This window comes from Filicampus tigris, chromosome 8 (genome assembly GCF_054856515.1).
Source record: "Filicampus tigris isolate MCC_2025a chromosome 8, RoL_Ftig_1.0, whole genome shotgun sequence".
Classification (NCBI taxonomy): Eukaryota; Metazoa; Chordata; class Actinopteri; order Syngnathiformes; family Syngnathidae; genus Filicampus; species Filicampus tigris.
In genome coordinates, this window is record NC_141224.1 from 18070322 (window position 1) to 18087464 (window position 17143).

The 17143-nt window shown below is 41.6% G+C and overlaps 1 protein-coding gene and 1 long non-coding RNA gene across 3 annotated transcripts; one reads left to right on the forward strand and one right to left on the reverse strand.

Moving 5' to 3' along the window:
* The first annotated feature begins 474 nt into the window (after nucleotides 1-474).
* Nucleotides 475-12900, forward strand: vegfaa (vascular endothelial growth factor Aa). Of its 2 annotated transcripts, XM_086038674.1 has the most exons (8): nucleotides 475-1142; nucleotides 1561-1724; nucleotides 2415-2457; nucleotides 5196-5392; nucleotides 6744-6820; nucleotides 6902-6934; nucleotides 10345-10476; nucleotides 11535-12900. In XM_086038674.1, exons 3-8 carry the CDS (start codon nucleotides 2436-2438, stop codon nucleotides 11554-11556), a joined length of 483 nt encoding a protein of 160 aa, XP_085894800.1. In that variant the 5' UTR covers nucleotides 475-1142; nucleotides 1561-1724; nucleotides 2415-2435; the 3' UTR covers nucleotides 11557-12900. The 2 variants fall into 2 exon arrangements, with proteins under 2 accessions (XP_085894800.1, XP_085894799.1); XM_086038673.1 differs by lacking the exon at nucleotides 1561-1724.
* Nucleotides 12901-15155: 2255 nt separating this feature from the next.
* LOC147143946 (uncharacterized) lies at nucleotides 15156-16775 on the reverse strand. Its single transcript, XR_015087962.1, has 3 exons — nucleotides 16685-16775; nucleotides 15952-16032; nucleotides 15156-15841 (listed from the first exon to the last, which is right to left on the reverse strand). It is a non-coding gene; the product is annotated as an uncharacterized LOC147143946 (long non-coding RNA).
* Between the last annotated feature and the right edge of the window lie 368 nt (nucleotides 16776-17143).

Here is a 17143-nt window from a genome sequence, read left to right on the forward strand (position 1 = left end):
TGGTAAGAGATTTACTTTGCTATTGCCATTATTTTGTGCGTTTGAAAGAAAAATCCCCAAATTTAATAGTGCAATAGTTTTATAATGCTCTAGATTAGGCCTAAAGTTACCACGATCACTTTCAGTTTTCTCCATATCGTCAGTGATATAGATAAAATAAAATGTTCATAAACAAGGCAATGGCAACTATTTTTCATTCAACTAAAATCTCTTACACAATAAGTGCTTTCATTGTCTTGTGTCGGTGTTTTTATTTATTTATTTATTTATTTATTTATTTATTTAAACATTCGGCCAGGATATTGTTAATTGTAGGTTAACCTTTATGGGTGGGCTAATGGTTTCATCAATGACGATCAGGCCAGGGTTTAGATCAAGCCTCCCTATTGGCTGTTCTCTGTTGCCCCTCCTCCGCGAGCCTGCTGCTGATGCTCCTGCACCTTTAATAATAAGAAGCATTGAAACCCGGCTCCCACCACCTAGAGCAGATAGGGCGCAAGACGAACTGGTGCAGCTGAGCTGAGCCGGTGACAAGCCGCTGTTTATGTTTACTATAGAAACAACAACCCACAACAAGAGAAGACCGAGGCTATAGTTAAATAAGGGAGGACAAAAGGCGTGAAGAAAGGGGGGAATTGGACCACTTTCTACCGACAAACGCTGCCCTTATCCTGCCGTACTCTTTCATGCTGTTGCGGGAGCGTAAAAGACAACCGGCGCGTAAAGTTGCTGAGCTGATCCGCTTCCCCTGTCAACAGAGTTGAACGTATGTGGAGGATCGACCTGTTCCCGCGTGGATTTCAGACCCCATCACAGCGTCTTTGTCTGTGGAAGAGCAATGCCTGTTGGATGGTAACATTTCCTGCAAGAAGACAACACTGTGCCACATGCGCCCGGAAGATATGGATTCGCTTTCACTATAGCAAAGATTTGCCGCGTTTTTTTAAAAGATTCATTTTACGTCTTTTGACTGTTTGTTAATTTATTTTTATTATTATTATTATTATTATCATTATTGTTATTATTATTATTTGAACCGACCCCTGGGATTTTTAGACTTTTCTGGAGTTACAATCATGAACTTTGTTTTTAGTTTGGTACAAATTCTTTTGGCAGCGGTTCTTCACATATCCACTGTAAAGGTAAGTTTCACACAACGGTGTTCCTCTAACTATAATTGATTAATAACTTCTTGATAACTAACTGCATGGCAACGCAATTGGCACATGTTGCGAGAAGTCTCAAGGAAGTCAAACGTATTTATTTGAAATGGTTTAGTGTGCGTGTTTCCAGGTCGCCAATGAAAAACGTAATTACATTTGTAATTTGGGAAACCATTTACTTCAATGGAAACTGTAATGTCATTATAACGTCATCACAGTGGCATAATACCATGTGCCCTGTCACCGGCTAGATGCGTACAGACTACTTCAATTATGGCAATTATGTCCGTTTACGCTCGCAGTCAGTCGAGCGATGAAAAATGTACGTTATAACCCCTTTTATTTTTAACGTGCAATTGTAAAAAGACAATTGTTCTCTGTATTAAACTCAACCCAGGTGCAGCAGCAACCCTGTCGCCTTTCTCAAGGAACTGTCTGGAAATTAACCGGACGTGATTGTTTAGTTGTGGGTGGAAACCGGAGCACTGCCGACCAGCTCATGCAGATGAGGGAGAACATTAGAAAGGAGGGGAACAAGCACCCCTTCACCCTCGAAGTCAGGTGTCAAAGCCGCCGACACTAGAAGGGACCACCTTGCTATGAGACCTACAACGGCTGAAATGAAATAAACGGGGGGCGGGGGCGTATATGTCAATACCGAGCAAGACCTTCGCATACAATTGCGATTAGGAACCTCAATAATCACCAAATCTCAAAGGAGACATTATACACAGACTGCCCTGTAACAGTTTGATTGGTGAGAGCTCGAGTTCTGACTCGCGTTGGGCGAATCGTAGTGCATTATTTGATCCGGTCCTCAGCTATTCGGCCCATGAGTTCAGTCCCGGTCTATTTTCCCCACGGTGATCCGGAATATGCGCACACCGAGAGATTCGGTTTCTCCTAGCCGGCCTCCCTGCAGGATGCCCAGCTCCTTCGCACCACGTTTCCCACACTGAATTTCTCACGCAATACCTTCGGCCAATTGCAGCAGCTACATGAGGTAAACGGATGATGCAGCAGATCGTCACGTCAGCTACTCTCACCATCAAAAAAGGCAGCGAACCTTTGCCCGTGGGAGCAAACAGACATAATACACAATAGTGCCTACTAGAAACGCATTTGACAGTTTGACTACGTGATACATTTGAATGTGAATCTATACGTTTACATTTATAGTGTGCGTGTGTGTGTGTGTGCGTGTATATATATAAAAAATGACACACACGCGCTCTTGTGCATCTCTTGCAGACTGCCAGCATTAACAAGGGAATGGATAAGAGCAAAAACGAAGGTAAGTGCTCCATTTAATATTTCAAAAAAAATGTCCGATCTACTTTAAGGTCAGATGAACATAGGGCCACCTAGTGGACGCATAATGAACATTTGTATCTTCCATACAGTATATACAATAAATTCTTCATGTAAATGTGTGTGTGCGTGCGTGTGTGTGTGTGTGTGTGTTAAGCTTTGTTTTAAATGGTGGATACAGTTTTTCCCCATTCTGTCCAGGAAACATTTGTCAAAGATCTCAGGTTGGCTAAAGGTCTGATTTGGGACTTTGGAGTCCCTATAAAAGCGGTGCAGATTACACTGCCGGGATATCTATAATAATTTGCATTGGAGGAAGTTTGTGTAGCTTCATTTGAGTGAGTCTGTTGCAGCAGCCGCCCAGTCAATACATCTGCAGTCAGCCTTGGCTCAGTGTCATATGCTTGTTTGTTTGACAACGACACTGTTGTGCTTAGGCCAAGGTTGGACCCTTTCAATGGTTTTGGTTGTAGACATGCAATTGGCTGCAGCAGACATCATCTCTGAGCAAAGGCACAGGGTCGCGTGATTGTTATTGGGGTGATAGTGTCAGTTTGTGAAGTTCAAGAGCACACAGGTGGCAGACTTCCTGCTCCTCTTCAAACACTATCACACCACCTGTCAGATTGACAAGAACCACCACAGATGGTAGTTCATTGAGGTCAGCTATTTGAATTAGTCACTGGCGCAGTCAATCAATTTTAGTGGATTCTTCAATTAGGATCTCAAGGGATCGTGTAGGCATCCTGAACATAAAAAAAAAATGGTTACCTCATTGAATCACATTTAAGTCACTGGCATTATTCCAAATACTCATCCAACACAGCGTTGGGCTTATAGAGTCACATGTCAGAGATGACCCCTGGCGCCACAGAGCCTGAGTTGAGGCTGCGCCGACTAACCAGGGGTCAGAAGTTTATACAGGGTCACTGTCGGCTCAGTCTGATGGACTACTGAGTGGTGGGTTATTCTCAGATGCATAAGGGATGGAAAAGAAGGGAGTCACAACTGAAGCTACCTTTGCAATATTGGCTAAATACTCACTAAACTAGGGATGCACCGATACCGATTCCTGTAATTAGTACTCGGTACTCCTAAAAATCCTCAGATACTACATACCGATACGACATGACCAGCCTGACATATACTTTTCATGTCAGCCGTGTGGGGATATTCTTAACACACACTTTTAGATGACTGTAAATTATGCTCTGCAAAACAGATGATTAACTCCACTCGGATGGCAACAGAGGCAGGTGGCATCAGGCACAGAGTTTTGCTCCGCAATGTGCTGCTTGGCTCCAGCCAAGCCAGTAGCACTCCAGTCACGTAGCTGCCATGGTGGCAAAGACAGCAGGCCAGGCGGTAGGCCAGGCGCCAGACACGGCTGCAGTGTGGCATTTTGAATAAAGAGAAGTGTGTGGTTTAGTAAATATCATTACAATTGTATTGTCACGGTTTTATTTGATAACTTTATGTATTCCAAAGCAGCAGTTTTGTATTCCTTTTTACTTATTTTGTAGTTAACACAAAGAGGTAACATGGCATCCTCTGGTTATCCACCAGACTCTATGTTCTTCGCTTCTTATTTACTGTGTCTTATATAAGGTACTGCTTTCACATTGTGCCCCTTAGTGTTCAGAATGAGACGCCATATAACTCAGTTCCACTCAATTTTATTCATGGAGTACTTGAATATCTACAGCTGCAACGGAGTGCTGTACACTTTTAAGCAGACAAAGAAATAAATTATCCATCCATCCATTATCCATACCGCTTCTCCTCAAATGGTTGCGCACGCCTATCCCAGCAGTCTTGGGGCAGTAGGCTGGGGACACCCTGAATTGGTTGCCAGCCAATCGCAGGGCACACAGAGACAAACAACCGCACTCACAATCACACCTAGGGGCAATTTAGAGTGTCCAATCAACCCACCATGCATGTTTTTGGGAATGTGTGAGGAAACTGGAGTACCCGGAGAAAACCCACGGGGAGAACATGCAGGATCGAACCCACGACCTCTGAACTGTGAGGCGGACGTGCTAACCAGTTGACTACCGTGCCGCCCAGAAATAAAATAATAATAAAAAATGTGTAAATAAATAAACAGATGTAAAATGTCAGTACTCTAAAAGCGTTATATTGGAGTGAAAGTTAATGCCATGTTCAATAATAGTTTGTTTTTGAACAATATTTAATAACATAGTAAGAATGAGAATAAAACACATTCTTATCACAATTCCAAGACGGAATGCATTATCAAGTATCGTTACTTGTTATCAGCAAGTACTCAAATGTAAAATTGTACTCTTATTCGTTCTGAAAAAAGTTTTATCGGTGCATCGCTGCATTTAACACAAGGCGTTGAATTAATCTGTAAATGTTACAACTCCAGCCACCTCACTTTTTTTGTTTAGTTTGGTGTATATTTCAACTTTCATCGTCCTACCTTAATGTTATCTTTCTGATACATGATATCTTACACAAAAATGCATGAAAAATGTGTTAAAGCTATGACATCTGTTGTTCCTCCCTCTGTGCTTACAGTCGGAGCAGATTTATTTAGCACAACTCCATTTTTGACAGTTTAAATGGTCACGGCTGCTAGATGTTAGATATCTGTGCTGATGTCTTGGTTGAGAATCTCACAGGGAAACCATTGGCAAATAAAAGGACTGTAATTGATGTGGCACTGAAAACCAATTTCTGCTCTTTTTTTAGTTATCCAACTCACAGATGTCATCATGAAGAGTAGGTGCCAGCCCAGAGAAATGCTTGTGGACATCTCCCAGGAGTATCCGGAGGACACAGAACACACCTACATACCGTCCTGTGTAGTCCTTAATCGGTGTGGAGGCTGCTGCAATGATGAGGCGATGGAGTGCGTGCCATCCGAAACCCGCAATGTTACGCTACAAGTGAGTTGAGGACGGACACGCCTAAACTGTCCATTTGGTCAGTGACACAGATGGAAAAAAAATGGAAAAACACGTTCCATTGTCATTTTTGTTCACCAGTTTCTTATTTCAAGGGAAAATGTGACACATTCAACTCACATATTTTTGGGTTGTGGGTGATTAAGGACTTAAAGTTGAAGTTATCAACTGTCTAAAGTCCCATGCAATATGATGATAATTAAACCCAACACTACTCATCATAGAGGACCAAAGACACATTTGAAAGCTTGTGATTTAGCCCTGGAAATAGAAAATGCAGTACAGACAATACAATAGAATATTCTCAAACTTTGTACACCAAGTACTAGCTCATAAAATACTTGTCTTTCCAAGTAACGCCATAATGAGCAATGGTAAAATATAGTACCATAGTAGGCCTAAGTGTTCATCAAAACAAGACAGGTTTTATTGCTTATAGGGGAACAATGCATTCTGATTAATATTGTGTTTGTGGAATATGAGTTAAGCAGCAAAATCCACCCGTTTTTAGCTATCTCTGGGGGCGGCCATTTTGTCTTCTGTCGACTGAAAATGACATCACAGCTGCTTACAACAACCAATCAGGGCTGACCTGTTATCTGAATCTGAGCTGTGATTGGTTGTTGTGAGCAGTTGTGATCTCATTTTCAGTCGACAGAAGACAAAATGGCCGCCCCCAGAGATGGCTGAAAACAAGTGCATTTTGCTGCTTAACTTATATTCCACAAACGCAAAATTAATCAGAATGCCCTGTTTCAACTAGTGGGCCTGCTGGGAACATATTCTTGAAAAAAATATGTTTGGGTTGACTTCCGCTTTAACAAAAGTACTTTACTGGATTAAAAATTCAGGCCACTGAAACATTTTGACAGTGGCCAGTTAATTCAGCGATACTTTCATGAACCACAAGTGGGAGCCCACGTACCACTGCTTTGAGAACAACTGCGAAATGAAAATTAATTAAAAAAACAACACCTGTAATGGACAGTTTGAGCTATTTTAATGTAGAAATTGTCAGACCGCTGTCTATACATTTTCCAGAGCTAGAATTTTTCTTCAGGGCAGAGAAAGTGAAGCAGCAAGACATGGCATTTCAAATATGCTGTTTACTTCACTGTAATGTTTACAACCATGTCCATGTGGTCAAAGCCTCTCCTGGGCTCTGAACACGCCTGCACTTTGGCATGCAGGATAGCTGAAGAAGTACAGGAAAGTATGATTGCACGGACGCACGCATGTCTTCAAGTCTGTCAATTAAGGAGTGGCGAGGGCATTGGGTTCACAGTTCATATAAAGCTGACCATTTCTTTGTATTGTCCTTTTTTCTTTCAAGGTAATGCGGGTCAGATCAATGGTCACGCAACATAAAATTCAGTTAAGCTTCACAGAGCATCAAAAGTGTGACTGCAGGTGAGAGAGCCCACATTTGCATTTAATTTCATCACTAGAGCAAAACTCAAAATCAGTTGTGTATGTTATTCTTCATTTCAGACTAAAGCCTGAAGTTCAAGCAAAGAAAGAATAGTAAGTACGTTGTGTGTTTTTCTGTTTTTGTTTTTTTTTAATATTCTGAGTCTGAGGGTTTGCGTGTGTGTGTGTATGGGGGGGTTTGGTATTACGAGTTAGCTCAAGATTTTTTTCTGAAGCTCCATGATTTTGCTTGGATACCTTCCTATACTTATGCTGGAAGGAAAGCAGACACGCATACTTTCCCCGCTGTGTCATATACTGTAGTTTGGCTAAAGATGAATGAATGGTGCCGTCTCGCATTACATAATACCACAAAATAATGGGAATAATTCAATTTAAACCTAACTTTTAATCATGACTGACATTAAATGCCCATTTACTTGGTTCACTAGTTCAGTGATTCCGAACCACGGTTCAGTGGCACACCACTGTGCCAGGATAAATCATCACAGGTTCTGGGTGTATATACTCAATTTCACTTAAATTGTCAAACAATTATTCTTTATTAATTTATGAATTTGTCTTAGCGTCTCTAGCGACATATAGTGACCGGCAGTAGAATTAAATGCGCCTCCACTAGATGCAGAAGGTACAATAATCCAGTTTTTCTGCCTGTTACCATTCATACAACAGAATAATAAACGGCTTCCTGTGAGAAGATCAACTTTGTGTTCAATTAAACAGACCCACATTTCAGACTCAGTCATACCGACTCCGTCAATTTGTGAGTACATTGAGATGAGATCACCATTACTTCAGTCTGTAGTCATACTTTTTGTTTTGTTGTGGTATGCCGTGAGACTTTTCCAATGTCAAATGGTTGCCTGACCCAATAAATGTTGGGCAACATTGCAATTGCCTGTTGCTTTTGTTTTGTCAACAGGCACATTTGGGACATATTTTGGTTTACCAAAAAGGGACATGTCTCGTCTTTGTGCTACAATTTAGGAATTCCAACAGATACAATCCAGGCCAAGTGTGCACTTAAACTGTTTTGTTTTAGAAGTTAGGAATGGGCGAACCTAAATGTCCTTGATGGACTGTTCTGAACTCCTTTATTATATGGCAGCGTTGTTTTGAGCAGACTAAAGTCGTGTCATAGTGGATGTCTGCATGGATCTACTGTAGCTCAGCTTCCCTCATCATAATGTTCTTCTTAAGAACCCAAACCAGTTGCGATTGACTCAACAGCGCCTCCACTAGTTCCAGCCGAGTGAGGCTCTCAATTATGTCTATATTTGCGCCAATACACAACTAATCAACAGTTAGTTTGAAGCCGTCGACCATAGCCTTCACAATCAATCAATTCATACTGTATACGTATATATTGAAGGTAGAGACCAGCACTTTTCAATACCGAATGCCACCAATGCTGTCACTCGGCTCATTTTATGACAGCGTTAGTTTCGTGGTGTGGCTTTAACAGCGGGAGTGACTGAGGCAGAGTCTGCAGACCACCCAATGCTGTCTGCAAAATGACTCCAGTTGCACAAATCTTACCCTCAACTACCTCCCCAGTCTAATTGTAGCAACAGGTGTCAGGCACTTAACCTCTTTTTATTTTTAGTGGCGCGAATAGAGGATGAAAAGAGTGATGAGTGGAGACCCTGTCGGTTAAATCAGTTGACACAAAGCACTGTGTCTTTCGACGGCTCCGCCGTCATCGCTTCATTTTCAGTTCACGTTTTGATGCGCTCATTGTGACATGCAGCAGCAGTGTGCACACGTTCAGGTCAATCAGCCACTCAGTATGTGTTTTGCAGTACAATCACATGAACCGCTCCACATACAGTAAGTTATTCGCATTGGACTTCTCTTCTTAAAGTGACAAAGCAGAAAAATACTCTGCGCAGGTTCAGGATCTCTCAGCGGCATAGCTTGTACAGTTTAAAGAAAGGAAGGTGGATAAGTAGTAGGTCAAGCTAAGTTGAAATAAAACTCCACCGCTCACCGTCAAACCCACACCTCCATGCAGACACATTTATTAATACAGTGACATATACGTGTATCCATCCTTCCCACCTCTATGTAGGTCAGGTCTTTCAAGTAGATAAGGGCAGCGTGCGATGGCATCTTGAAAGGTAAAGTAGTGGAAGCCAAGGAGCGATGAGATCTGATTACCAAAGTCAAATCCTTTTGTTGTGAAGCTGAAGCGACCTAAGCTTCGCTCTGGCGTGTTGGAGGGTTGCCTGTGTCTGTGCACAGTCAGCTACTTTGACGTGGCGACGCTGTAAAGAGGATGCACTCATTCGTCTTCGGTCACAGGGACGTACTGTACGTCCCCGTTCACCTTCATTATTCTGATCAATATCCCACCCTGCTAATGACGGGACTAGATGAGGAAGCGGATGCGTGATTAGTTTTCTCTCGATTTTATTGATTTTTGCCCAGCACAAACCTGTCTGGCTCTCCTTCAAAGTCATTTGCCTTTGATTTCACCTCTGTTTGTCAGAGGTAATGGAGCGAAATGAAGGAAAAGTACCAACTTGAAGATTTACATGATCAAATCTCTAATGTGTACACTGTTATTTGGTCTATTTTGTCCTGCCCCGATAACTGTTTGCCATACTCTCGGTGATTCTTATCTCCTGTCGTGTCTCCAGTGATAAGTGTATTGACAGGCAACAGTCAAGTGTTACATAAATATAAGTAAAGACGTGTGGTGGATTTTTGTAGCCTTGAGGTTTTACTGATAAGTTGAATGCTATGGGTCATTAAGCATCTGTTTTCAGACAGACGTTTGAGAAGGTGATACAGAATTGATCACGATGCCTGGATGTAAGACAAAGCATTCCTCTTTACAGTCTCACTATATCCACCAAACAACCCCAATATATCAAGTTAGTTCCTTGTTTTGTCTCAGTTCTGACCTTGCATCTTGGGAGAGCAATGTAACAGATAGCGTGACGGCTTCGATGTCTAGTTCATCTTAATTAACGCCGTATGCCTGGTGCAAGTATCAGTTATATGATCCCTTTGTCTCGGTGTTACGTAGCTTATCACGCAGAGTAAACTTGGTGGGTTTGCCGAAACTCCTGAAATAAATTGTCGCTGATGCAAAATGATGAAATCTAGTCAGCAAGTACTCTATGAGCTTGACATGACGGCGCTGGCACCCACCGTGTGATTTTACACAAATGCAAGTCATGACCATGCACGAACTTGCGTCACTCCTGGAGGAGATCAGACAGAGGTCTTGTTATACAGGGTCCAAAGGGCACAAGGATCCCAAATTTGCCGGATGAGTCCAACTGCTGCAATGTCAAATCCGAGCCACAAATCTCACTCAGCAATCTTGATAAACGATAAATTGATGAGCGGTGCGCTGGGATGTGAGAAGAGGAGCGATTAGGGATTTTGCATGAGTGTCTGTGTCTCTCCTTTCTGCAGACTTGGCTCTGTAGCTTAGATCTCTCTCTCTCTCTCTCTCTCTCTTTTGTCTCTCCTTTTTGCTTCCCTTGCAGCCACTGTGCGCCTTGTTCAGAGAGAAGAAAGCGCTTGTTTGTGCAGGACCCTCTCACCTGTAAATGCTCCTGCAAATTCACACAATTAGACTGCAAGTCCAGGCAGCTTGAATTAAACGAAAGAACTTGCAGGTTTGTTTACCATACATACGATAAACAGCGTGCCTTGAAAAGTAAAAAAAAAAAATCTCCTGGCTTCTTATCGCTTCACCCACCACTGTGCTTAAGCATGCCTCTCCCTTGCTTTTTGGTGCTGTGTTGTATTTGTAGATGTGAATGTCGCAGTTTCCTTCTTCCCGGTGCTTGCATTGTTTTGTCGAATGCTATTGTGACTCTAGTTAGCATTGGAAGTAATTGTTGTTGTGGTCATTGACTGTGACGTCATTTTAATTCAAAGAGATTTTCCATTTTCTAATTATAACCATGCACAATCATAGTCTCACTCATGACATTTTAGTTGGTTTGAAGCCACTGAGGAGCAAGCAAGCCTGTAGATGGGCTTGACTGGTTCCACTAAATCTGTCCCGAAAACTTCATGTTGCCACAAAGGGTTTCTTTCCAGAAGAGTGTTGTAGCGTTTGCATGCGTTTTTGTTTCAAGTTTTATGTATGGAGGAAAACGCTGACAACACTTCATCTTCATGTCCACCCATTGCCTATTCTCCTGGTCGGATCCAAAAGTATCCAAGAGTTAACCCCCGCATGTTTGCAGCTTGGAATAGATGAAGAAAAATCCCCACGTATTCAATTGTTTTCGGTAAAAGACAAAAGTTGTCATAACAATTATAACGAGCGCCAATTATTTGCAGATTTTTGCTATTTTCGGCCGGGCGACATGATTCTAATAGGCTGCTTCATGCTCAGGAGATGTGATGGCGGTGGAGGTTAAGATCCCTCCAACTTACAGCTCTGGTTTTAAGCCTCAGCTGCTTAACTCAGCCGCAAACCCATCTTGGTCACATTGAAATGAACGTGATCGTTTGATATGAAGGCTTAAACCAAAAGGTAGAAAGGCATACAAGCAACACGCCAAGCCCCCTCATGTTCCATCTTTTCTTTCTGCCTTTGCCCTTGTCTCCAAATATGTTTATTTGCATGTATTTGTAAGATAATGTTATGTACTCCTGGGCTACTGTGAGACAAAATAGAGTCTTGGAACACTTAACCAGATGTCTGTCTCTTCTTCGACAGATGTGACAAACTGAGGAGATGAGACCAGGAGGTGCAGACTACACTGTTATGAAGGAATTCTTTTTGGCACAGCACTTTGAAATCTGAGGATGCATTCCCTGCAAGGACACTCAAGGACAATGCAAGACAAGACGTTCTGCATTCTGATCTTGCCACTGTCTGTTTTCCACCTAACGCTATTAACATATATATGTGCATATACTCTAAGTACAGTACATCAACAGTGTGTATTGCTGCTACTATTTAAAACGAATGCGCTGTCAGCGTGTGAATGGGAAATGTGACAGAGCTCCTGGGTAAAATTGGGGAAAAGATATTTTATTTTATGTAAGACTTCACTGGATGCTGGTCTGCTGTGGATATGAACCTGAAATACGTCTCGCTTTCTGGAAAATTCGGTGACCACAATTTCATCCATTGATGCAACAAAGGGCGACCTTGCCTGAAAGGCCCGAACAGGAGCAGCTGGATTCTAAAATGACGATGGGGATACCTGCGGCACTTGAACTGTATGGCGGGTTTCCGAACTTGTTCTCCTCTGTGACATGATTAGACGTTTTGTCTGTACTGTAGGAAGCGACAACAGTTAATGTGAGAATATAATAACTACATAATATGACACAACTGCTGACACAGGTTACGTGCTGTGGTGACGAATAATGTGACCTTCTTCCCGAATAGAAGTTCAGTGACGATGGCATGAACTCAAAGAAAGGTTTGCCAAGTAAGTTTGACAAGAATTTGGGCTATAACAACCTTCGACGCTAGTTTGAAAGTTCAAATTTTGTCAGGGTTTAAAGGTATCGAACCACTACCTGTCTGGTCCTGCCTCCATCACACAACTTTTTGGGGATTGGGAAAGATTTTTTTTTTTATTGACATGCACAGTTAATTATTTGTATTTTTATTTAGACCTTGTGTTAATTTCACATCATGTGTTGAGACCATGCTAAAGGGATATTAATGTAGGTATATATGACAAAGGGTAGTGACTAGATGAGCTGAGAATAGGTCGCTCTAGAACTCCCCAACCTTGCTGTTTGTGTATTTAATGGCTTTGTCTGTGTTCCAAAGAAATAGTCATGCCTCCACAGCAGAGCAATTTATTGTTAACTGTCTGTATATACTTACTGGATATCCCTTTTTCAAATAGACTACATTTAATTTATAGAATGTGTTCAGTATTCTGTATTATAATATTTATATGAATTGTTACAGTGATTTTAGTTTTTCCTCCCTTTCAATCTGCCTTGAGATTGAACATGTTCGACTGTGGATTTTTGTGGGGCGGGGGAGGACTGAAAACAAAGCTTTGACATTCCTGATTTTAAACTCAAGCTATGTTACTCACCAGCCGAATGGGGGCGCGAAGGTTCCGGGGAGGTGTGGGGGTTGGGGGGCATGATGGGCATTTGACCGATGGAAACCCCAGTCACAAGTATGTGCGTATGATGCACCAGCACAGGTGCTTTTCATTTTGGACTCGGGACTCGGGCAATGGACATGTGGTTTTGCACTTGCTTGCCCGCAGACACGTCATATGCAGGGCTGAAGGAGTCTAGTTGCTGCTGCTGCTCAGCTTGGACCTAAATGTGTGAAGATTCTCGCCTGTAGGGCTCTAGTCTAAGGGTGGTGAACTGGCACTGTACTTTCTCTGGGCTTTTCTGACAAGCACAAGTGACGCTCAAGTATTTTGATTAAGCAGGAGGACACCGTCACCAGTAAATGTAAACTTTGCATTTGAACAGTTACCATATGAGGTCAACTCTCTTTCAGAGTTCAAATAATTGAAGTATGAAGAAAACAAAAAGGCCAGGCATTAGATGTACCACACTCAAAATGCAGACGCAAAAGCTGCTAAACTATATAAATTACACAACTAACCTTTTCTGCCAGTTGCAACACTTTTTTTTATCAGCCATGTGAGCCAGCAGTAAATCCTGATATTACCACCCTCAAACTAAAGTCCTGAGACTGAGCTCACTAAGACTATCAGCTGGGTCAGAGCCAATGCCTCGCAAGTCCTCAGTTGATGAGAACATTCTTTTTGTATTTAAATAAAACAATTGTGTTGAGTTTTTACAGCCACAATTTTTTTTTGTATATTTTCACATTAATATATTTATTTGTGCTGTAAATTCTTTTACAATATTAATACTGTTTTTGTTGTTTCTAGTGTAACTATTAAACATATTTATTTTTAAAATACATTGTTTCTTTGTTTTGTCATTGCTGCTTTTAGACTTTAGACTGATTTGAACGCATTATCCAGTCAGATATAGCTGTTGGAAAGTCAACTGGGCAAGGAGTGTAGACTTTTAGCTTCAATTTGATCTTTTTCACAAAAATCGTTTCTATTTAACCCTGAATATGACTACTTACATTAATACAAATACTCAGAGCTGCGTATGCATATACTAATGAAAGTTTAGTCTGAATCGCAGATGGACGCCCGTTTAAAATTAGAGGCGGACCGGCCTATAGTACCGTATATACTATTTTTTTACCCCCAGAAAAAAAGGTGAATGATGGATGACGGAAGGGTACCCATGCTGCAGACGGATGACAGACTCTCAATTTGTAGTTAAATGCCCATCTCTGTATCTGAAGTCTAGTGCACATGGACATCAGCAAAGTGTGTCTTATCTTTCCAGGAGTTGCTTTTTTCATAGTATGTTTCGGATCATCGTTCCTCATATGCACTGTAAAGCACTGTCAGTCAGTTTTGTAGCATTTGAATGAATGTGACATAACAATTTTAATGGGCCATTTTCTTATTTTGGAACCATTATTAAGTGATCTCTTTTAGAATAGTAACGGTCCTTTTAGGACTTCACCCAAAGATAATTGGAATAAGTGTTTCAACTACGAGTATAAGGAAGTGAGAATTTGTTTTCCCCTTGAATATGAATACATTTCTTGTAAGAAGAAAAAGTTTGCACATATGTTTGTGCCTCTCAGGAAGATATATATTTTTTAACAACTTACTCGAATTTATCTCAAACACAAGTGTTAGAAGTGTTTAAGATCAGCAGCTTAGTAATGGTGCTGAGTACTTTGCAACTAAATACCCCAAAGAATGCTGGCAATGATTTGATCTGTAATTACAATGGATTTTTATTCTAAATCAGGGCAACTTTACTCTCATGGCAAAATGAAAGTGTGAACTGTAAACAGCTCATTCTCCAAGGCCATATATGCCCTTAGACTGAGAAAACATATGTAGACATACAGTGGCACCTTTCAACTTTTTTCATAATGATCCGGTGCTGACCTAAATGACCGATGATGATAAATAGCGTCCGCCTGTGTGTAATCTAATCTCAGTATAAATGCACCTATTCTGTGATGGTCTCACTGGTCTGTTCAAAGAATATTGGGGAGCAGACAGCATCATGAAGACCAAGGAACACACCAGGCAGGTCCGGGATAATGTTGTGGAAAAGATAAAAGCAGGATTAGGATATGAAAGTATTTCACAAGTTTTATGACATCACAACTGCTCAGGGTTACCAATCACGGCTCAACTTCAGAAAACAGGTCAGCCGTGATTGGTCGTTACCTGAGCCCTGAGTAGTTGTGATGTCATTTTCAGTCAACAGAAGTGACAAAATGGCCGCCCACAGAGATGGCTAAAAATGAATGGATTAACTCTTATTCCACAAACGCAAAATTAATTAGAATGCCGTGTTTCAACTAGTAGGTGGGCCTGCTGGGAACATATTCTTGAAAAAAATATGTTTGGGTTGATTTCCCCTTTAAACATCTGGCAGAGCATTGTTCGATCAATCTGTATTGAAATGGAGAGAGTATGACCCGGCCGGCCCTCTAAACTTTCAGGCCAAACAAGGAGAGCAATTATCAGAAATGCAGCCAAGAGGCCTATGATCACCCCGGATGAACTGAATAGATCCACCGCTAAGGTGGGGGAATCTGTCCATGGGACAACTATTTGTCGTTGCACACACAAATCTGGCCTTCATCGCAGAGTGACAAGAAGAAAGCCATTTCTCAAAGGCATCCACAAAAGTCCCGTTTGAGGTCTGCCAAGCCACCTGGGTGACATAACATACATGTGAAAGAAAGCGCTCTCATCAGATGAGACAAAAATGGAACTTTTTGAGCTAAATGCAAAACGTTATGTTTGGTGTAACGGTAACATAGCGCATGACCCTGAACACACAACCCCCACTGTCAAACATGGTGGCAACGTCATAGTCGGGCTGCTTTTCACCAGCAGTGAAATGGAAGATAGAGTTGATGGGAAGATGGATGGAGCCAAATACAGGACCATTTTGGAAGAAAACCTGTGGGAGTTCCAACAAGAGCATGACTCTAAACATAAAGAAGAATGTATGAAATGGTTCAAATTCAAAACTAAATATATGTGTTAGAATGGCCAAGTCAAAGTGCAGACCTGAATCCAATTGAGAATCTGTGGCAAGATCTGAAAAGTGCGGTTCACAAACGCTGTCCATCTAATGTACTTGAGCTTGACCTGTTTTACAAGGAAGAATGAGCAACAATTTCATTCTTTAGATGCATGTGCAAAACTGACCCAGTGGGACATGTGCTATACCATGGTACACACATAAAACTAAAGGTTAAACAAAAAAATATAACACCAAAAGTACCACTCTAGCCAAGTGGTTCGCACGTCTGCCTTACAGTTTTGCGGTTGGTGGTTCCAATCTCGGCTCTGGCCTTCCTGTGTGGAGTTCATGCATGGATTTTTTCTAGATATCCTGGCTTCCTCCCACATTCTCACTACGTGCATTGGGTTAAGTTAGGAGTTAATTGAAGACTAAATTGTCCATAGATGTGAACTATTAGTTGTCTATAAATGTACCCTGTGATCATCTGGTGACCAGTTCAAGGTGTATTGTACCCTGCCTCTCACCCAAAGGTAACTGGGAAAGGCTCCAGCTCACTCGTGACACCAATTAGGACATGCTGTCCAGAAAATGGATGATTGATAAGTTAAACAACTTTGGAAGCCAACATGACACAAATAAAGTTAGCTGCTAGAGCAGAGTAAACAATAAGGGCTTGTTTTTGTCACTATTTCAATACTCTTAAGGTGATTGGGCAAGATTGACAGTTAAAAAAAACCCCAAAAAAACCACGCACACAAAAAGCCCAATACCAACCTGCAAACGGCAACAGCAGCAGGAGTTTCCCAGTAACTGACTTTCCACTCCAATTATTACTCCAGGAAATCACAAGCAGGTTCAACCACACTGACGGGAGGGAGTGGAAAATGCATTCGTAATCTCTTTCACCTTGTAATCATGAACGTGCCTCCATGGACGTGTGCGCACACATGTACGCCCGCCCCGTCCCCCTCCACCACACACACACACACACACACTCCCACACACACACCCCCCACGCACTCACACACGCACACACACACTTCTTGGAGACAACATTAACTCCCTGTCAGCCCCATTGAGTCTGGTTGTTGTCATTGTTTGTTCTCGCTTATGAATATTGTTTCATACACTCATTTTTATATGAGAAAAAATATATAATGTTGCTAAGAATACAACTTAAAACTTTAGTGTGGAATAGAATAAAATAAATAAATATATATATATATATATATA

Excerpts from the sequence above, each read along its gene's own strand:
- vegfaa (XM_086038673.1), top strand. The coding sequence starts at position 1,077 with ATGAACTTTGTTTTTAGTTTGGTACAAATTCTTTTGGCAGCGGTTCTT. Across the intron at positions 1,143-2,414 it reads TTCACATATCCACTGTAAAG|ACTGCCAGCATTAACAAGGG; the intron begins GTAAGTTTCACA and ends CATCTCTTGCAG. Across the intron at positions 10,477-11,534 it reads TTAAACGAAAGAACTTGCAG|ATGTGACAAACTGAGGAGAT; the intron begins GTTTGTTTACCA and ends CTTCTTCGACAG.